This window comes from Hemitrygon akajei, chromosome 25, assembly GCF_048418815.1.
Source record: "Hemitrygon akajei chromosome 25, sHemAka1.3, whole genome shotgun sequence".
Classification (NCBI taxonomy): Eukaryota; Metazoa; Chordata; class Chondrichthyes; order Myliobatiformes; family Dasyatidae; genus Hemitrygon; species Hemitrygon akajei.
The window spans coordinates 42,041,221-42,064,531 of NC_133148.1; the positions used below are offsets into that span (position 1 = coordinate 42,041,221).

Genomic DNA, 23,311 nt, shown 5'->3' on the forward strand with positions numbered 1-23,311 from the left:
TGACTTTTGAGTTTGAGATGCACTGAGGGAGTGTCAGAAAGACAAAAGGTTTGGATTCCAACCGTTTAGAAAAGTGATCATTGTAGAGGGTGGAATTTTGAGAGCTGCCCGGGGAGAGTGGGATGATGAGATTTTGGCAGGATTTAAGAACAGCCTCGACTTTGCGTTCAGTCCCTGGAGTGGGACTTGAACCCATAACTGCTGGCCCAGAGCCGCAAGCGTCAACAGCGGAGCCAAGCCTGAGAGGGAAATGGCTCGTAAAGGGGAGTTTGCCCCTCTCTTCACGTTGCAGCCCCTGAATTCACTGGTGCTTGACATGCCCGCCTCACACAACCGGCTGAATGAAAAGGCAGGCTTGCAGGAGACAACTGTGAATGTGTTTGTTGTTTGGAGAGGGGCTGGGGTTTCTTCAGGTCAACGGAACAATGGTCAAGATTGTCAGTGCTGGGACGGTGCTTGAATCAGCTGCTGATCTCCCTCCCTCCGCCGTCCCCGACTGTCCAGGGCCGCCTTGCCATTGGTGCAGGAGGTGCCAATCATAAGGCAGCGCAGGTCATGTGCTGAGCAGCGGTGCCCAAACAAGAGCGAGGTGTGCGGCTCAGGCAGGGCAGAGAAGCAGGTGCAATAATGGGACTCTACTCATCTCACCTCCACAAGATCGAGAACCTTCCGGAAATCATACAAGAGACAGGCTGTGAGTGCTTGGGGTATTCCAGCTGTAACTGTGGGTGGAATATTGTCTTGTGTGTTGTACGTGTTTAAAAAGGGAATTGGTAAGGCACAGAGTCAGTAGAAGTTTAATTTGTTATAGAGGAAATAATTCTTGGCCAACTGCTGCTTGCTTATGTCTCTCTATGCTTCTTCATAATCTGGGGTGCGTTTCTTTTCTGCGCAGAAATCGGTGTTTCAGAAGGTTGGGTTTGGCCGGCATCGGGCTAAGCTGTGCTTGAGTACAGCGGGCTCGGGAAGGAGGGTGGAGAGTTGGCATGGGGATGTGGGGACGTTGGCAGCATCTTCTAAGCTGTCCTCTTCTGCTTCACAACTATGAAAGCACCTTTGAGATATTGTGCATGAGCAAATAAAATGTATGGAGAGAGACCCTGGGAAAGAGCTGTGATGGTGACCTGACAATCCTTTTTGCAGTAACATTTGAGAGATAAATGTGCTTAAGGAATTAACTCGGGTATTCTTCAGAACAGCATAGTGAAGTCCTTGGATTGTGGAAAATCAGTAAGTGTCTGGGTTAAAGTTCAAGTTCAAATTTCGTCGTTCAACTGTACACATGTATACTGCTAAACGAAAATTGAGAGGCAGTGTTTATGGGTTCAATATCCATTCAGAAATCTGATGAGAGAGATAGAGAATCCAGTTTATTATCACTGTTGTGAAATTTGTTTGTTTTGTGGCAGCAGTACAATGCAATACACAAAACACTATAAATTCTGATCAAAAATACACAGAAAACAATAAATAAATGTTGCAAAAAGAGAGCAAAAGTAGTGAAGTAGTATACAGGGACCATTCAGAAATCTTGGTGGACAGGAAGAAGCTGTTCCTAAAACGTTGAGTGTGGTCAAGTTCTTGTACCTCCTCTTTGATGGAGGCAATAAGAAGAGCGCATGACCTGGGTATCAGGGTCCTTAATGACGGATGCTGCCTTCTGGAAGTTTCCGGGATGCCGGGGAGGCTGGTGCCCATGATGGAGCTGGCTGAGCCTGCAGCCCTCTGCTGTTACCTTTCAGTGAGATATGCAAGAAGTCTTGGGACACAAATCCCAGGGAGAAAAATGACCCCTTGACCAACAAAACGTGATTTACAATAAGATTAGCTTCGTATTATTGTCCTACGATGTGGCCTGCCACTGCGCCCAAATCTGGTGAGTTTTCTGTATTTCAACAGTGAATGTTCATCAAGGTCCTCGGAACATCCTGAGGTTCTGGGAAATCTCACTTGCCATCTAACCTGGTTCCTCAAGAACACCTCTCTGGTCAAGAAAGCACTTCCACTTTCTGAGAGATTGAGACAAGTGATCTCCCCGCAACAATCTAACTAGGAGTGTCCTGACTAGCCGCTCAACATCCGGTACGGGAATTGCAAGGGATCTGACCACAAGTCCCTACAAAGGATTGTGAGGATCACTGGGGTCTCTCTTCCACCCATTAGAGATAGTTGTCAAGAACACTGCATACACAGGTTCCTTACCTTCATCAATGATCCCTCCCATCCGTCCAACAATCTCTTGGACCCCCTACCATCAGGCAGAAGGTACTGTAGCACAAGGACAAGGACAGTTAGGATGAGAAACAGCTTCTTCCCCCAGGCCGTGAGACGACCTAACTCCCTGCCTCCACCCAGGTCTCATCACATATGAAGTGCCAGTAGCATCATACTGTTTACTTTTTTACTTGAGTCGTAAATGCACCTTATTATTTGTTAATTTATTGGTGATAATCTTACTTTATGTGTTATGTGTGTGAATTACAGTACAGTGCAAAAGTCTTAGGCATCCTAGATTTTTTATATGGTGTCAAATGGAATGGCTTCCACAGAGCCCCGATCTCCACATCGTCGAGGCTGTCTGGGATTAGTTGGACAGACAGAAGCAAGCCAGACAGCCAAAGTCTGCAGAAGAACCGTAGCAAGTTCTCCAAGATGATTGGAACAACCTACCAGCCAATTTTCTTATAAAACTGCACCACAATGTACCGAAGACATACAAAAAAGCTGGATGAACTCAGAAGTGTACCGAAGAGAACTGATGCAGTTTTTAAGGCAAAGAATGATCACACCAATATTGATTTGATTTGGGTTTTTTTACTGTTTATGCTCATTATAGTGATTCTTTTTGATATTTAGGAACTTTTCATTCCATTATCTTTGAAAGCATCTTCACTTTACAACTTTTTTTTAACATGTACTTTTGCCCAGTACTGTATACATACCTTTGTCCAGAGGAACATTGTTTTGTTTGGCGGTGTACACCACCAGTATATGGTTGAATGATGACAAACTGACCTTGAACTTAAACTTGAAATATCAGGAGTGAGCTCCCAGGAGCTAAATAAGGACTGATTGGCACGTCAGAATAGGAAGGAGGGATGTTCAGTGGGGAGGGCAGGGACCTGTGGCGATCTGAAATGGATTGATGTAGAGTCAGAAGGCAGGGACCTGTGGAGATCTGGGAAGGAGTGATGAAACGTGGGAAGAACAGGGACCTGTGGAGCTCCAGTTGAATCCAAGTGTAAATGGCCTTTTGTGGATCAGCCGATTCACCAAAATTGTGTAGAAAGAGTGTGGATTCCCCACTATTGGTCCACTGGGGCCAGTAATCGTAAGTTAACAAAATAGAGAGAGTACAGAGAAGATTCATTAGAATGTTACCTGGGTTTCAGCACCTAAGTTACAGGGAAAGGTTGAACAAGTTAGGTCTTTATTCTTTGGAGCGTAGAAGGTTGAGGGGGGACTTGATAGAGGTATTTAAAATTATGAGGGGGATAGATCGAGTCGACGTGGATAGGCTTTTTCCATTGAGAGTAGGGGAGATTCAAACAAGAGGACATGAGTTGAGAGTTAGGGAGCAAAAGTTTAAGGGTAACACCAGGGGGAATTTCTTACTCAGAGAGTGGTAGCTGTGTGGAACGAGCTTCCAGTAGAAGTAGTAGAGGCAGGTTAGATACTGTCATTTAAAGTAAAATTGGATAGGTATATGGACAGGTAAGGAATGGAGTGTTATGGGCTGAGTGCAGGTCGGTGGGACTAGGTGAGGGTAAGTGTTCAGCACGGACTAGACTGTTTCCGTGCTGTAATTGTTATGTGGTTATATGGTTATAATGGAGGTGTCCTCTTTTTTTTGGGCCCTTAACTCCCAGTGGAGCACAAGGAATTGATAGTCTCCTGTCTCCATCGTCCAAAGTCAATGATATGGTTGGAGTTCATCAATGTTTCTGTAATCGGGATTGGCCTATATAGCTTCACCAGAGCCCTGATGGCCAGCTTTACCTGTTTCCGTCTCTCGTGATGGGGACGTTGTGTTGGACTCAGGGAGGCAATGGAAGTGAGTCTACGTATCAGGTTGGGATCTAAAGGGATCAGTGGTTTCTTTGCAAAAGACTGCGAGTAGCTGGGATATCCCTGTTCAGATGGACAAGACCAGGTTGCTGTTTAGCATGCGTACACCGATTCCCTGAGAAACACACACCAAATGTTGGAGGAACTGAGCAGGTCCAGCAGCATCTGTAGAGGGGAATACACTACATTTCAGACTAGAATCCTAATGAGGGGTTTCAGCACGAAATGTTACCTGCTTATTCCTCTCCATAGATGCTGCCTCACCAGCATCTTTTGTGTGTCTTGTTCAAGATTTCCAGCATCTGCTCAATCCCGTGTGTTCATGAACCTTCTCTGTTTAGTTTCCAAGTCCCACATCTGCCGCCTGTACGATCGTTTTGAGACGTTGGACCAGAGCAAGAGAGGGAAGCTGAGGTAAGCAGACGTGAAGTGTGGCTACCGAATATACTGGCAGCGTGCATCCCACCCCCAAAAGAAACATTACTACCTCACCCAAAACTTAGGGAGCTTTTATTGGACCAACTACGGGCAGCACTGTGACTCAACACTGAACCAGCACCAAAGGACTAGACCAATGATCCACAGGCAGGGGTTCAAATCTAATCACATCAGCTGGCTCTTTAAATTCAAACAATGAAATAACAGCTTGAAATAAGAATCTTGTGTCAATAATAGACGGTCATAATGGTGGACAAATACCCTGTGGAAAATGAAATCCAGTGTTCTTTATATAGACCAGTTGAAATGTTATGTTTTGTAACTTCAAAACTTTAAAGTAATTCAAGGAAGACATGGGAGTCTGAAATACGGGTCTGACTTTGTCTTTATTTCAAGCGAGGCGCGCTCGTATCACGTAGTATTACGAATGCCATTCATGTACTTTTACAGCTAGCCAGTAACAAACTATTTAAACAAACGAGAATGCTTGATCGAACAACATATATGCATGATTACTCAAATACTATCGAAGTATTAAATATACAACACTCCTCCCTGCTTACCTAAAAGCTCCAACTCAACAGACGATGCATTTCAACTATATACACAGTACACTGTATAATACAACTACTGTGCAGACATCCACGGCACAGAAAATCTGAAATTGTCCCATTCAGGCTTAAAGGTTTAATCGCAGTAGAGGATTTCTTACTCTTGTGGGATAACGTCTTTCCAAACAAGGGGTGGGGGCACTCTACTGGGCAGGTGAGGCTTGTGGCTGCAAAACAGTCTCAGGTTCTGCGGCCTCCTCCATGGTGGATTTAGGAGCTGACAGCAGTAGCCACCTACCCCATCCTTGTTAACGTTACGGCTTGTAACTTCTAAACTTTAAGGTAAGTCAAGAAAGACACGGGTGTCTGAAATACGGGTCTGACTTCATGCTTACTTGGTGAGGCATGCACATATCATGTGGTAGTGTGATGACATATGTATTTAGCGTATTTATATACAAGAGTACTCGAATACTATTGGAATATTAAATACACGACACTATAGCTTAGCCTATACCCAGATCAGGATAGCTCTCTGATATCTATCCTGTACTTCCTTCCAATCATCTTAAAATGATGCCCCTTCATATGAGCCATTTCTGTCCAAGGTGAAAGACTCTGGCTGTCGATGTGATCTATGCCTCTTATCATCAGTCCATCCAGTTATGGAGTTATACAACATGGAAACAGCCTCTTTAGCCCAGCTTTCGTAAGTTGTGAGGAAATATGGTTTAGAGAGGAACTCGGAAAGCAGGACAAAGTCCTTCTGTACCTGGCACACCCCACCCTGATGACCTTTGACATGAGATGTCACTAAATACCTGTGAAACCATAGCGACTGGCGGCAGAAATCAATCAGTAACTGGGCTGCAAGAAGGTGATGATTGTTTTACAGCAGCTCAAGGAGCGGGGAACTCCGAGCTCTCAGCCAGGGTGCTCTGCAGCCTCGGGGGACGGGTCCCACTTGTTCACAAGGTACGGACAATGTTGCTGCTAAGGCCTCCTTGCCCCTAAGCTAGGGAGGCAGTTAAAGGCCCACCAGGGGGGTCACATTCAGGCCTGTCCAGATCCATCCATGGAAGACGTCAGCAAAGCTGATGGAAATCAGAGAGACTGCAGATGCTGGAGATCAGAGAGAAAAGAGCACGTTCTACATGCTCTCACTGACTTGGGTACCGTCCGTGGAAGGAGAAACAGGTAATGCTTAAGGTCCAGGACACAGCCAGTTCTGATGAAGGATTCCGCACACCTAAATTGTAAACCGTCTCCTTACCGCAGATGCTGAAAGTTTCCAGAACGTGCTGCTTTCTTTTGCACGGGTATTTCCGGCAGCCTGTTATAATCAAGGTTCAAGCTACATTTATTACTGAAGTATGTATACTTCATACAATCTCGAGGTTCGTCTCCTAACAGGCAGCCACAAAACAAAGAAATGCAATAGAACCCATTAAATCCCCAGTGTGCAGAGAAAAAGAAAAGACAAATCGTGCAAACAATAAAAGTAAGCAAATAGCATTCAGGACTGAAGTTCACAGTGAGTCGCGAAACCAGGCATCACAGCAACCCGTTAGTGGCAGACCGCAGCCTCAGTTCGATGCAGGGATAAGTAAACCTCCCAGAGTAGTGGGCTGACTGACCCATCCCTTGCCTCTGGCCCGATCACTAGGTTTTTAAAAATTCCAGATTAAATTAATTATTTGTACTTAAATTCTCCAGCTACCCTGTTGGGATTTGAATTTGGCCTGATCCAATCCAGTAACTTGCCACCACACTCCGTTACCCATGTAAGAGTGCAGGGATTAAAACAGGCCAGAATTCATTCAACGATGCAGAAATACTTCGGATATTTTTGGCAGTGGCAAACCATTGTTGTAAATGGTCTGCCCCACATTGCTAATTAAATTTAAATCACTAAAATGAAAAAATACTCCTTTATTCCATAAAAACACGCAACCACAAACCTCAATGGATCTGGGGTTGAGTGGGTGTAAGTTTTAAGTTCCTTGGCATAAACATCACCAAGGATCTCATGTGGTCTGTACATACTGGCTGTGTGATGTAAAAAGCACAACAGCATTTCTTTCACCTCAGATGGTTGAAGAAGTTCGATGTGAGCCCCCAAATCCTAAGGACTTTCTACAGGGGCACAACTGAGAGCATCCTGACTGGCTGCATCACTGCCTGGTATGGGAACTGTACTTCCATCAATCGCAGGACTCTGCAGAGAGTGGTGCGGACAGCCCAGCACATCTGTAGATGTGAACTTCCTACTAGGTGTGTAGAAAGGGCTCAAATGATCATTGGGGACCTGAGCCACCCCAACCACAATCTGTTCCAGCTGCTACCATCCGGGAAACGGTACCACAGCATAAAAGCCAGGACCAACAGGCTCCGGGACAGCCTCTTCCACCAGGCCATCAGACTGATTAATTCACACTGATACAATTGTATTTCTATGTTATATTGACTGTCCTGTTGTATATAATATTTATTACAAATTACTATAAATTGCACATTGCACATGTAGATGGAGACATAAAGATTTTTACTCCTCACGGATATGAAGGATGTAAGAAACAAAGTCAATTCAATTCGCTACATCCGAAAGCATGACTACTTAAATGGTTTACCCAAAGGGCAATCGGGATGTTGATTGGAGGAACGTCCATTTAGTGAAAGTCAGCTTGGAATTGGTTGTCAGCTGACCAATAGTCATGTGGGGGTTAGTTTGCTTGACAGTCAAAAGCCTCTTCTACCGTGCCAGTCATCGACTGGCTGTTCGAGGGATGCAGCAGCTCTTTAACACTGTTCCCTCTGTGTCACAACACTGGAGTCCTGTTTCAGGCACCTTCCCTTGGTCTCTGGGCCCTCGTCTTCACACTGAGGTTGTGCCCAGAACGTATGCTGCAGGTGTGCACTGTGCCAAGCGTCTGTTTGTTGAATTTTTAGTTTGTAGCTGTGTAACTTGGGGGGGGGGGGACTTAGGTGTTTGGTGAAATGTTTTACAATTTGTAAATAAATGATTAATACACTTATTCATAATCAATGTCTTCTGTCTCACTTACCAAACCTGTGAACCTGTTTCCTCGTGAGGCCAATAGGCACTGGTCATTTCGGAACAGTTGGGACAGAACATCCCCCACAGCTTGAGCCATACATACAAACTGCTGGAGGGACTCAGCAAGCCCAGCAGCACCTTCGGAGAAACATGATGTTTCGGGCCGAGACTCTACATCAGGACTCCTGATACGTGGCTCTGGATCTACCAGCATCTGTAGAATCCCGGGTGTTTATAAGTTGCTGAATGGTCTGTCTTCCCGAAAGTGGGCCAAAGAACAATTTGCATTTGGGGGCAACACAGTTAGCGTAACACAATTACAGCGCGAGCTGCCAGATTAGTGTTCAATTCCCATCACTGTCTGTACGTTTTCCCCATGACCACATGCACTTCCTGCAGGAGCTCCGGTTTCCAAAGATGAGTGGTTAGGGTTGCCGAGTTTTGGGCATGACGATATTTGCGGGACGCCCCCAGCACAATCCTCAGACTGTGTTGGTTGTTGGTACAACATGTCTCATTTCACTGTGAGTTTCGGTGAAAGTGTGACAAATGAAGCTGATCTTTATATGAAAAATTATGAAGTGTTGGTGTTGTAACGTGTTTATTTAGGGATACAGGCTCTTCCAGTCCAACAGCCCCGCACCACCCAATTACACCCATGTGACCAATTAATCTACTTTTCCTCGGACTGCCGGAGGAAACCCAGGCGTTCCACGGGGAGAACGCACTAACTCCTTACAGACGATGGTAGGAATCGAACCCAGTTACTGTCACTATAATAGCATTAACCACTGCCCTACCATGCCATCACACACCTGTGAGGTGTTCAGACTGCAAATTTACCCTCTCCCTAAAACTTTGCTGCCCCCGGTTGTGAGCTGGGCCGTCTCTTTTCCTCCGAAGTCCTACCCCTACAGCCACTCTCATCCCAGCTTAGACAGAAGAACTTCAATAGATTGGACCTTTGAACCTAGTTCTCAGTATTGTTTATATAACTTGCACAATTCGTCTTCTGCTGCACATTGGATATCTGTCAGTCTTTGTTATTTATAGTTTTTCACATGATCTATTGTATCTCTTGACTTCCCCATCAATAACTGCAGGAAAGACCGTCTCAGGGTTGTACATACATACATTGATAATAAATTTACTTCGAACTTTGAACATTGTTTGGCACTGCAGTGACCGGTTTAACCACTAGAGGAGCTCCTGTGCTCCCTCCACCCTGCACCCAGGATGTTGCAGGAGGGTCTGACGGCTTTGCATTATTTAATAAAAAGATTTATGATCACGTTCCTATCTTCGATGCACAACCTTTGTGCTCCACGCAAGATAGGTGTGAATAGCTTTGGCCGCAGAGGACCGAGTCCATTGTTACAACAAGAAGAACTAAACTCCAGTGGCAGGTGTGGATCCTGACACTGGATGCATGAACTGCGAGGCAAGTCCAGAGGAAGGGTCTCGACTCTTTATTCCTCTCCATAGATGCTGCCTGACCTGCTGAGTTCCTCTAACGTGTGCCTTTCAACAATACTTTTATTGGTTATATCCTGCCAATTAATGTAGAAGACAATAGAATCAGAATCCTGTTTATTAGCATTGAAATTTGTTGTTTTGTGGCAACATACAAAATATAGTATAAATTACAATAATAATTATTTATGTAAACATGAGAAGATCTGCAGATAAAAATCCGAAGGAACACAGATAAAATGCTGCAGGAACTCAGCAGGTCAGGAGCATCTATGGAAATGAATAAACAGTTGACATTTTGGGCCGAGACCTTTCCTCAGTATTGGAAAGGAAGCTGGAAGATGCCAAAATAAAAAAAAAGCAGGGGAAGAGGGGAAGGGAAGGAGGGTAGTACAGTATAGTTAAATAAATAGTGCAAAAAAAGAGTAAAAATAGGGAGGTAGTATTCATGAGCTCTTTGCCTGTTCAGAAATCGGTGGTGGGGGGGAAGAATCCATTCCTGAAGTGGTATTGTGTCCCTTCAGGCTCCTGCACCTTCTCCCTGATGGTAGCAATGACAAGAGGGCACGTCCTGGGTGATGAGGTCTGGGACAATGGGTGCCACCTTTTGAAGATGTCCTGGCCGCTGGGGTGTCTGGTGCTCGTGATAGAGCTGGCTGAGTTTACAAACTTCTGCAGCTTTTCCGATCCTGCGCCGTGGCCCCTCCATACCAGATGCTGATAATCAGTGAAAGAAGGCTTAAAGGTTGTATTTCTTTGTGCCATCTTTCACAGATCTCTGCTCTGGATAATGCCAGGGTCTCTCTGACACAGCTCTGAGTTGATGGTACCACAGGGTGTTAGAAAGAGCAATGCTGAGGGATCTCCTTCAGCACGGAGAGGGAGTGATGCCAGGTAACACAGCACCAAACCAAAACATTAAATATATTCCTAACTAGAAACTCAATTTGAGACTCTAGGGGACAATGTTGGAGGGAGTGCTACATTGACAGAATTATCAACGGTTCAGGCATTAAATCAGAATGGTATCAATAATAAAGATTCCTCCAGCGTTTTGTGTGTATTGTTTGGATTTCCAGCATCTGCAGATTTTCTCTTGTCTGTGATAAAGATTCCAAATCCCCATTTGTAATAGATTAAGGATCTTTCTGTGCCCTGGGCCGCGTTTCGAGCCCAAACACTAGTTGACGGCTGCACTCTGTGACATCTTTGAGCACAAACCAACCCCTGTGGCCAAGTGTAAACAGCAAAGGTCTTCACTTGGGAGAAATGAGTAGCTTTGCGGGCTGTGATAAGGTGCCACACCAATGCAGATCCTGGTTGTTTCTGCTTTCCAGCCGAGCCGACTTCCAGCGCATCGGAGCGCTCGCGGTGAATCCTCTGGGAGAGCGGATCATCAACGCCTTCTTTGCTGATGGGTGAGTGACCGAGGCTGGGGCTTGTGGGGAAGGGAGATGGCATTCCTTCTTTGGTTGAGGGGGTGATGAGAGGGAGGGCAGATGGATGAAGGATCCGGGAAGTTACTCTAAAGCTTCATAAAACACTGACCTCATCCCAGTAGTATGGTGTGGCCGACCCCTGGTATCACATATCTGAGAGCGTGAGAGGACTAGTCTAATATCACAAACAACCAGTTCAGATCCCTGTGCAACACCACTACTCACAGAGTTCCAGTCAGGATAACACCCAGGGACCTCTATCTGTGGACAAGCCAATTAGACCAGAAGAGCATAAGACACGGGAGCAGAATTAGACCATTTGACCCACTGAGTCTGCTCCACCATCTCATCATGGCTGATCCATTATCCTTCTCAGCCCCAATCTCCTGCCTTCTTCCTGCATCCTTTCACGCCCTGACTAATCACGAATCTATCAACTTCTGCCTTAAATGTATACAATGACTTGTCCTCCACAGCTGCCTGTGGCAACGAATTCCACAGATTCACCACTCTCAGGCTAAAGGAATTCCTCCTTAGCTCTATTCTGAAAGGGGCCCCTCTATTCTGAGGCCATGTCCTCTGGTCCTAGACTCCCCCACCATAGGAAACATCCTCTCCACATCCACTCTATCTGTGTCATCTGGTCCCAGACTCCCCCACTATAGGAAACATCCTCTCCACATCCACTCTATCTGTGTCCTCTGGTCTCAGACTCCCCCACCATAGGAAACATCCTCTCCACATCCACTCTATCTGTGTCCTCTGGTCCTAGACTCCCCCACCATAGGAAACATCCTCTCCACATCCACTCTATCTGTGTCCTCTGGTCCTAGACTCCCCCACCATAGGAAACATCCTCTCCACATCCACTCTATCTGTGTCCTCTGGTCCTAGACTCCCCCATTATAGGAAACATCCTCTCCACATCCACTCTATCTGTGTCCTCTGGTCCTAGACTCCCCCACCATAGGAAACAACCTCTCCACATCCACTCTATCTGTGTCCTCTGGTCCTAGACTCCCCCACTATAGGAAACATCCTCTCCACATCCACTCTATCTGTGTCCTCTGGTCCTAGACTCCCCCACCATAGGAAACATCCTCTCCACATCCACTCTATCTGTGTCCTCTGGTCCTAGACTCCCCCACTATAGGAAACATCCTCTCCACATCCACTCTATCTGTGTCCTCTGGTCCTAGACTCCCCCACTATAGGAAACATCCACTCCACATCCACTCTATCTGTGTCCTCTGGTCTTAGACTCCCCCACCATAGGAAACATCCTCTCCACATCCACTCTATCTGTCCCCTCTGGTCCTAGACTCCCCCACCATAGGAAACATCTTCTCCACATCCACTCTATCTGTGTCCTCTGGTCCTAGACTCCCCACTATAGGAAACATCCTCTCCACATCCACTCTAACAAGACCTTTCAACATTCGATAGATATCTTTGAGGTCACCCCTCATTCTTCTGAATTCCAATTCTAAATCACTGTGGACTTTAACCACCCCAGTATGGGAAAATGTGTTACTTAATATTTTAAGTCTAGGATAGTCTAATAGGAAGTCTAGGATCAGAGGACACAGCCTTAGAATAGAGGGGCATCCTTTTAGAATGAGGTGAGGAGGAATGCCTTTAGCCAGGGTGTGTTGAATCTGTGGAACTCTTCACCACAGGCAACAGTTGAGGCCAGTTCTTTGGGTATATTTAAGGCAGAGGTTGATAGATTCTTGACTAGTTAAGTTGTGAAGGTTGTAAGGAGAAGGCAGGAGATTGGGGTTGAGAGGGAAATGATGAAATGGCAGAGCAGACTTGATGGGCTGAATGGCCTAATTCTGCTCCTATATCTGATTGTGTTATAGTCTAATATCTACTCCTTCTGTGCATCTGTAAAGAAATTTGGCATGCTTCCGTCAACTCTTACCAATTTTTCTCCACATCGAAAGCATTCTGTTTCGATTGAAGAACAGCTTATCATGACAAATCCTTTGTTTATGACCGCAAAGAATTTGTGGACGCAGCTCAGCACATCACAGGACCCAGCGTCCCCTCCATGGACTCTGTCTACACTTCCCACTGCATGGGTAAAGCAGCCTGAATAATCAAAGACCCCTCCCACCCCAGACAGTCTCTCTTCTCCCCTCTCCCACTGGGCAGAAGACACAAAAGCCTAAAATCACGTCCCAAATCAGAATCAGGTTTAATATCACTGGTATATGTTGTGAAATGTGTTGTTTTACTACAGCAGTACTTTGTAATACATGATTAAAAATGATAAATGACAATAAGAAATACATATATGAAAAAATAAATAAGTAGTGCAAAAAAGCAAAAGAATAGTGAGCTAGTGCACATGGGTACCAGCAGACTCAATCCCACTGATATCAGACTCCCAAACCGTCCTCTTGTATGATAAGATAGTCTCTTGGCTTCACAATCTACCTCGTTGTGATCTTGTACCTTATTGTTAATCTACACTGCACTTTTTCAATAACTGTTACATGTTATTCTGCATTCTGTTATTGTTTTACCTTGTTCTACCTCAGTGTGTAATGATCTGATCTGTATGAACAGTGTGCAAGGCAAGCTTTTTACTGTAGATCTGTACATGTGACAATCATAAACCGATTCCGATTCCGATTCCGATACCAATGTCCCTCACCCTCCTCTGCTCCAGGGAATACAGTCCCAGCCTTTCGAATCCCTCCCTGTAACGAAATCCAGGACAACCTCCTGGTGAATCTCCTCCACACACTCCTGATTTCCGTCTGTGTAACAGAATCTGTATTTATGCACATTTTACTCCACATCAGCGTATTAACCACTAACTTTATTTGATAAAATTCTTTACTCTTTATAACTGTTGAATGTTGTTCTGGTTGCGTGTCCCACCCTGACCAACACACCACAGCAAATTCCTCATACGTGTAAATCTATATGGTGAACAAAGTTGAACCTTGATTTGAAATTCAGTGATTCCATTCAGAAGTCAATGGAATAATTTCTTAAAGAGAGTGACCTGTTGGACTTTGGAGGTAAAGTTGGTGAATGGGGTGTTGGTTTGTGTTGTTTGGTAATAGCTGGGGATCTCTTTTAGAGAGAAGTGCTGTTGCACCATCTCCTCACCTGCTTTTCTGAACTCACCTTCCTGTATTTTCCCAGTAAAGAAATGCTGGACTTCCGTTCATTTGTCCGCATCCTGGCGTGCTTCCGACCCATCGGAAAGGTCAAGTCATCAGATCCTCAGGCCCCTGAACCAATTAACAGCCGAGACAACAAGCTGCGGTGTGAGTATAGCAACTAACACATCTCACCAAACCACAAGCCTGGAACTTCTACTGCGGTGGGACGCCAGATTAACTTCAGAACCTCAGTGGAGAGAACAAGGTCCAACTATCATCAGCTGCTTCATCAGTGTCCTTCCTTCAAACCATAGGACCATAGGGTCACAATTAGGCCACTCAGCCCATTGAATCTGCTGCACAATTCCATCATGGCTGATTTATTATCCCTCTCAATCCTAGTCTCCTACCTTTTCCCCATAACCTTTGACATCCTGACTAATCAAAAACCTATCAACCTCCTCTTTAGATATACCCAAAAACCTGGCTTCCACATTGATGCACCATCAATAACTCTGAGACGTGGGTTAAGGTAGGCTTTTATTGGCTGGAAGAAAGCACAAGCAGCAAGTGACCACCACACAACATCCTGGAGACTGAGGAAGGGTCTGTGGCTCCAATCGCCTTTATACCGGGGTCTGTGGGAGGAGCCACAGGAGCAGTCAGCAGGGGGGTCGTGTCCAGACAGGTATATGTAGTTCACCACACACTGCCATCAGCAACAATGAATTCACAGATTTTTTTTCTACAGAAGTGGTTTGCCATTGCCTTCTTCTGGGCAGTGTCTTTACAAGATGGGTCACCCCAGCCATTACCAATACTCTTCAGAGATTGTCTGCCTGAGACCACATCTGCTTGAGAGACTTGCGAGGGGTGATAGATAAGTTCATGGCCTAAAGTAGAAGGAGTCAATTTTAGAAAACCTAGCACAGTTATTTTTCAACATAGTCCCCTCCTACATTTACACACTTAGTGCAACGGTCATGGAGCATACGGATCCCTTCTTTGTAGAAGTCGGCATCTTGGACCTCCAGAAGTGGTCCACAGCATGGGGTGATTGATAAGTTTGTGGCCTGAGGTAGAAGGAGGTGAGTTATTAACTTCAAACTTTCTGCATTTTCATGCAGAGTTGAACTGCACAAGCACGTAATGAGAGCTCTATAACTCATCTGCTTCTACCTTAGGCCACAAACCTATTCTACAATTCCGCGATCCACTTCTACAGAGAAGGGATCCGTATGCTCCACGACCGCTGGACTAAGTGTGTAAATGTAGGAGGGGACTATGTTGAAAAATAAATCTGCTGGGTTTTCAAAAATTGACTCCTTCTACCTTAGGCCACGAAATTATCAATCACCCTTCGTAGTAGATCAAGTAGCAAGTGTAGTGGAGAGGTAGGAAGGGATGAGTTGGCAATGTTTCAGTCAGGACAGAGAGTGGAATGGCCAGTGTAGGAGAAAGGGGCACTGGTGAGGCAGGGTGAGGAGTGATTGGTGGACCAAGGGAGGGGGGAGGGTTATTAAAGGATGATCAAGTAAGGAAGGGCAAGAGGTGGAGCGGTTTAAATCAAAAGGGTTAGTGACACACAGCTGAGATGATTGACAGCTTTCCTCTTTCATATTCCAGTTGCCTTTGAGCTGTACGACCAGGACAAGGACGGGAAAATCTCGAGAGACGAACTCTACCAGGTAAACGTGGGATTGAGACAAATGTGACCTCCAACACTACAGAAAACACCCACAGCGTGTTAAGTTAACAATAAAAAGGCTATTCCAACAATCTCTGTAAAGATTTCAGTGTGTATAGGACAGAGAGAGAGAGAGAGAGGAAGGGACAGAGAGACAGAAAGAGAGAGACAGAGAAAGAGGGAGAAACAGAGACAGACAATGAGAAAGAGAGATAGAATGGGAGGGGAGAGAAAGAGAAACAGAGGGGGAGAGAAAGAGAGACAGGAGAGAAATAGAGAGACGAGGAAGATAGGAAGAGTGAGAGACAGAGAGAGAGAGATTGTCATTGTTCATGTTGCTCTGTTCACATTGTGGACACATGATGTTGGCGGTGGAATGTGTGGTGATACTTGAGGGCAGCCCCCAGCACATCCTTTGGTTGTGTTGGTTGTTAACACACACGATGCATTTCTCTGTATGTTTCGATGTACCTCTGATAAGTAAAACTGAATCTAAATCAGAATGGAGTTCCTGGGCCAGGATGAAAGCCGAGTGTCTCTCCTTCCCCCTCAGGTGCTCTTCATGATGATGGAAGCGGAGGTCACTGAGGACCAGCTGGACAGTATCATTGACCGCACCATCCAGGAAGCTGACCAGGACGGCGACGACGCCATCTCCTTTGAAGAGTTCAGGAAGGTACTGCCCTCTCTCAGTCTCAGTGTGAAGTCAGGCCCACAGTCGGGACCTGGGTGGGACTTTCCGTCGGCACAGTGTGGGTGGGAGGGAGGAGCTGGACTTGCACGACTGGGTTGAGAGATGGTTCAAATCCATCCGCTAATCATGTTCCAGCAATTCCCATAGGATTCGGACGTCACGTTGACACCCTTCCACCCTTCCAGCAGTTCCACTAGTCCGCAGGAGCTCAGTGTGTGGCCTAGAAGAGAGATCACTATAGTGATGAAGAAAATGGCTCACATTGAGCCCAGGTAACCAACAGGACTCAATAGATTTGAACTGGCCAAGGCCAGGCTGTGTTTGGATTGGCCGAAGTTGGGCTGGTTCAAGATTGGCAGCAGCAAAACCAGGTGTGTCAGGATTGGCTAGGTCTGGGGCCAGGCTGATTGAGGATTCGCCAAGACTGGGCTTGTTCAGGATAGGCCAAGGCCAGGCCAGGTGAGGTTCGGGATTGGCTGGACCTAGATCGAGAGTGAGCTGAGTTCTAAAGAGCAAGTTACTTAAAAATTAGATTTGTCACATGTGCATCAAAACTTACTGTGAAATACGTTGTTTGCATTAATAACCAACACAATTCGAGGATGTGCTGGGGAGAGCCCACTAGTGTTACCATTCTCTGGTGCCAAATAGTGTGGCCACAACTTACTGACCCTAATCTATACATCTTTGAAGTGTGGGAGGAAACCCATGTGGTCACTGGGAGAAGGTATAAACTCCTGACAGAAAACAGCACGAATTCAATTCTGATCCAGCACAGTAAAGTGTAACATGAATTGCCACGTACGCTACTGTGCCATTCCTAATTTCACCCCGGAGAAGATTTCCTCCACCCTGAGCCATTAATACATGTTTGAGGAGAAGAAACACCGTAGAGTGAATCAGGGTAACGAAGGGGATCTCAGAACGCAAGCCTTTACATTCTGTTGGTCTAGAGCAAAATGTCATAATTTGTCCGAGCATTGGAACGTAGCCACCAAGGTTCAAAGTAAATTTTATTATCAGAGTACATTACTTCACCTTCAGAGTCATTTTCCTGTGGGCATACTCAACAAATCTATAGAATAGTAACTACAACAGAGTCAATGAAAGACCACCCAACTGGGGCGTTCAACCAGAGTGCAGAAGACAACAAACTGTGCAAATACGAAAAGAAAGAAATAATTATAAATAAATAAACAAACAAACAGCACCAGCAGTTTCCCAAAGGGAATCTTGCAGAGCATTAAACTTAAATGTCCTTGGTAATGCAGGACAAAGGTGAGGATCATAGACCATCGTGGTGTGTGGATTGGACGCTACCATGTACAGCAGGTCGCACCAGCCAAGTCAGGTGAAGCGCCCTTCCATAGAAGTCTCAATTTTTCCCAGTACGCGAATCACGCCCTATCACTATGGGAGCTCTTGGAGCCCCTGCTCACCCAATCAAAATCCACTTCCATCTTCATATACAGATACTCCGAGACCGAGCATCCACAAGATGAGTACAAGATCCCAAAGATTCCTAAGGAAGAACACCAAGTGTCTTGCCCCTTGTCTCCATTTTATATGGACAGCCCCACATTGCGACCATCTCAGGCTAGGACAGGAATGTCACCTCTACCCCATCAGTCCTTCTCTGACCCACACATGTTCACCTCTTTGTTTTAAGCTCTGGTCGTGTGTGTGAGCCAGCCCTTCTCAATCGCCTCTGATGCAGCAAGGGTTCATGCCAATGGCACGGAGTCCAAGAAAATGGTTGGGGGGAGGGGTACCACAGAACTCCAGATGAGGTCACCTCTAAGTTTGTACAGTAATTATTCAGTTATTCCTTAACAGATCTCCTGAATTTGTGCCCTAATTACCCCTGAAGTATAGGAGAAGAGAGAACGATTAGCTTTATTTGTCTCATGCACAGTGAAACATGAAAACATACAGTGAAATGTGCCATTGGCATCAACCACCATCACAGCCTGAGGGTGTGAAGGGGACAGACCACGAGTGTCACCATGCAACGTAGAATGCCCACAACTTACTAACCATATGACTTTGGGATGTGGGAGGAAACCAGAGCACCTGGAGGAAACCCACGTGGCCACAAGGAGAAGGTGCAGACTCCTTAAGGACAATGACAGGAATTGACCCTCCATCAGTGATCACTGGCGCTGTAAAGTGGTGTTAACTGCTACGCTACAATGCTACATCAGCCATTTTGGTGGGAATGGAGCCATCGGCCATTACGATTACAGAATCCAGCTAGACTTCCTTCCTTTTGGAGCTTCACAACCCACGGCTCTACCACTATCTATGAATTCGCTGATGATGCCACTGTTGTTGGCTGGATCACAGATGGTGATGAGTTAGCATGCAAGAGTGAGATAGAACACGTAGCCGAGGGGTGCCATAGCAACCTCAGCTCTGTATCACTAAAAAGCAATGAGTTAACCATTGACCTCAGAAAGAGGAAGTTTTCAGCTCACATTCCAGTTCTTATTGGTGGGTCAGAGGCAGAGAGTGTTAGCAGCTTCATATTCCTGGGCAAAGCACAGAGATGTAATCATGAAGAAGGCTTGCCAGTGATCCTAGTTTGATTAAAGCTTACAGAGACTTCTGCAGATGCCGTGTTGGAGGTATCTTCCAGTCAGTGATGAAGGAAATCCAGAGTCTGGGCTTCATTCTGCGCTCTCAGTTCAAAGACCAGCAACACTGACGTATGACAAAGGACACCTGGGGATCAGATGTCCATGTGAGCAGGGGAGCACGAAGCCTGATGAGCTGGCAAGGTCAGAGTCTGAGGCCTGGAATTTGGGGTCCTGACATCAGCAAGTCCAGGATCAATACCGAAGCTTGCAGCCCACAGGTCGATTGCAAGTCCCGAAGTGGCTGAAAACTGGAGGCTTGGAGGCCTGCCCTGGGAAGACTGTCCATTTGTGTGGGTGGGAGGGAGGAATGGGATTTGTTCAGCTGCTGTTGTTTCGTTTCTTGTTCTGTTCTGTTTTGTTCCTCCAAGCATCATGGGCATGCTATATTGGCACTGGAATGTGCAGCAACACTTGTAGGCTGCCCCCAGCACATCCTTGGGTTGTGTTGGTTGTTAATACAAGTGATACATCATTGTTTATTTCCAAGCCATCATTATCATCATTATGTGCTGTGTTGTATGACATCATCATTATGTGCCATGTCATATGACATCATCATTATGTGCCATGTTGTATGATGTGGGCGATCATGTTCTTTGACCATGATTGTTCTCGGCAAATTTTTCTACAGAAGTGGTTTGCCGTTGCCTTCTTCTGGGCAGTGTCTTTACAAGACGGGTGACCCCCAGCCATTATCAATACTCTTCAGAGATTGTCTGCCTGGCGTCAGTGGTCACATAACCAGGACTTGTGATATGCACCGGCTGCTCATATGACCATCCACCACCTGCCCCCATGGCTTCACATGACCCTGACTGGGGGGAGGGGATGGTGAATTGCCCGGGCAGGTGCTACACCTTGTCCAAGGGTGACCTGCAGGCTAGTGGAAGGAAGAAGTGCCATACACCTCCTTTGGTAGAGACCTATCTCCACCCTGCCACCCAGGTATATGTGATGAATAAATGAATCTGTTCTGATCTGAATCCAACTTAGTGCTTCACGGTCTGATACATGACCTTCACCAGACTAGTACATTGACTTCAGTTTCGTTCTGAGCAGACGCCATGACGTCTCTCTGTTTCTCCCTCTGTCACAGAGCCTTGAGAATGTTAACCTGGAGCACAAGATGAGCATTCGATTCCTTCAGTGAGATCCAGAGGACTGCGGCAAGGAACCCCGGGAGCTCCCTCCGTGATCCGCCCGCTGGGTTTTGGGTCTGGTGACTGGATTGGAAACATAAAGCGTCTGTTCTGTGTGTGATAGGCTGCCTTGTCAAAATTTATATCTTAAGGCTCATTTCTTCCCCTCATCCCCACCCTTCCTTCCTTTCCAGGATTTCTAAGTTCGAAGTAAATCTATTAACAAAGTACATACATGTTACCATATACGACCCTGAGATTTGTTCTTCTTTTGCCTTTTCTGAATTAGCACTTTGGACCATTCTGTAAACTGAGAACCCTTCTAGTCTGATCACTGGCGTGCTGGCAGAAAGCCATGTCCCACTCTGACACTGAATACAACAATCTCTCATATCCCTCTCATACAGCCATCTCGCCCTCAGCTCTGCAATTTTGTTCTCCAGTGACTGCACATTTGCTAACAAGATGCTGGGTAGAGGAGGCTTCATTCCTCTGCATTTCAGCCTGGCTTGAAGTTGTTCGCTTGCCACCCCATCCACTTCCAGCCATGGCGATGAACCTTCATCTGTTTACAGGGTCTGTTGATTGTGAAATCCGTAGATCATTAAGTAGATTTGAAACTACATGTCGCAGATTGGAGTGAGAGTAATTTAAAAGTATTGTTCATAGCCTAGTGAACGTTGTCATGGTTCATGGGTGGCATCTTGACCTCAGGACCATTCAGGAGCTGGGAGATTTCTGCCCTGGGGTCGGGAAGGCCAATTTGCTGCTCCCTCTGTCCACTGGTGTTTGGGGGTCCCACATTTAACCACAATGCTACCAAGGATCTGCTTCTGTGTGTCTACCGAGGACAGAACCTCACTTCAGCAAGGAGGAAAAATCCATGTGTTTGAAAACTCATTGAGTTGGGTCAGCACCAGGGGGTGTCAGAAGTGGGGGGTGGTCTCCTGTAGGATCCTGCACCCAATGAACCCACCTCCCTACAATGAAGCCAGTGCAGCAGCAGATGGTTATTCAGTGGGTTACTGACATCTAAACCCCAGGGAGGCATTCAGCCCATTGATTCTATACCATCCTAACTAGTCCCACCCTGTGATTGTAGAGTTCTCCGACCTTTTAAGTGTCTGGGTCTCTTCTAATCCCCCAACATTTGCTGTGCTTTGAAGAGAAAATCCTCTAATTCTCTCCAACAGATCCACCAATGTTGGAATTGTATAAGGTGTCAGGGAGGCCTAATTTGGAGTTGTGTGTGCAGTTTCGGTTACCTGACTGCAAATGCAAGCAGGCTTTTCCTACTGACACTGGGTGAGACCAGAACTAAAAGTCGTGGGTTAAGAGTGTGTTATGCTTTGTAACTCCAATACGTAAATCTAATTGCAAAATAAAGAATGAGTCTTAGTTTCATTTTTTAACTTAAGATGATGTATGATGTGGTGGTGTAATAACATATGCCATTTACATACTTTTACATATAACCCGTTATGAATAATTTAAACAATAAAGATTGCTTAATCAAACAATATATCTGCAATATTACTCTATTATTACTGAAATAATAAGTACACAACAGGGTGTAAGGTGAAATGTTTAAGGGGACCATGAGGGGGTGGTGAGAGTGTGGGACAAGCTGCCAGTGTAAGTGGTGGATGCGGGGTCAATTTCAATATTTAAGAGAGAAATCTCTCTCCCCCTCTCTCTCCCCCCCTCTCTCTTTCTCTCTCTCCACCCCCCAATCACAGGACGATTTACAATAACTAATTACCTACTCACTGGTTTGTCTTTGGACTGTGGGAGGAAACCAGAGCACCCAGAGGAAACCCACAGGGGTCACAGTGAGAATGTACAAAATCCTTTTAGAAGGTGCCGGAAATGAACTCTGAATTCTGAAGCCCCAAGCATTGTGCTAACCACTGCGTTACTGTGGCACCCAATCATGGAGTCATAGAAGACAAATAGGCCCTACAGCCCATCTAATCTGTGCCAAACCTTTGCAACTGCCTAATCCCATTGACATGCACAACTGCATAGCCCTCCATACCCTTCCCATCCTTATCACCTGGGCAAGTATCTGCTGAGAATTTTGTAGATGGTACAGGCAACAGAACTCCATCATAGATGGTCCAAGCCCAGGCTGCAAAAGGAGAAGAGATAAAAACCCAGAGCTACAGAAACACCAACAGAAGCTCCAGGGACCTTATCTCTGAGGATGGGCTGTGCCTGGGGAGCAAAGACTGACCCAGGACAGAAGACTCTGGTGAGCTGCCCTCGGAGTCCTCTGCCCAAGAAGAAGAAGACAGCAGCCACTGCACACTGTCAAAATGCTCTCCATGGTACATCTGTAGAAATTTTTGAATGTGTTTGTTGACATGCCAAATCTCTTCAAACTCCTAATGAAGTATAGTCGCTGTCTTACCTTCTTTATAACTACATCAATATGTTGGGACCAGGTTAGATCCTTAGAGATCTTGACACCCAGGAACTTCAAACTGCTCACTCTCTCCCCTTTAAAAAAAAATATTTTTATTAATTTTAAACAAACATAAATGAAACATGAATACAGAGAGTTTGAAAGTACATAATTAATAGGTTAAGTATATATTCATATAGATGATAATCCATATATAATAACCTCCAAAACTCATAGTAATTATGAAAAAAGGGAGTAAATAAGAAGAAAAAAATCCCCAAAAAAGAAAAGAAAAAAAACCTAACCGACATGGGCCATTGCATTATGTCAAATATACACAGTAGCGTCAATAACTCCGCACCTCCATCCAAACAATTCAGGATAATAGAAGCAGGGTTTAGGAAAAGTCAGTTTAACTGATATGAAAATGTTGGATAAATGGTCTCCAAGTTTCTTCAAATTTGACTGAAGAATCAAAGACAACACTTCTAATTTTTTCTAAGCTCAAACAAGAGATAGTTTGAGAAAACCACTGAAATATAGTTGGAGGATTAATTTCTTTCCAGTTCAATAGGATAGATCTTCTAGCCATT

At 45.5% G+C, this 23,311-nt stretch overlaps 1 protein-coding gene across 1 annotated transcript; it reads left to right on the plus strand.

Annotated features, from left to right (window-relative positions):
• Positions 1-539: 539 nt before the first annotated feature.
• On the plus strand, positions 540-21,815 carry chp2 (calcineurin-like EF-hand protein 2). The gene is made up of 7 exons (XM_073029386.1): positions 540-694; positions 4,410-4,482; positions 10,926-11,006; positions 14,193-14,317; positions 15,779-15,840; positions 16,393-16,515; positions 20,269-21,815. Exons 1-7 carry the CDS (start codon positions 628-630, stop codon positions 20,320-20,322), a joined length of 585 nt encoding a protein of 194 aa, XP_072885487.1. The 5' UTR covers positions 540-627; the 3' UTR covers positions 20,323-21,815.
• Positions 21,816-23,311: the final 1,496 nt, after the last annotated feature.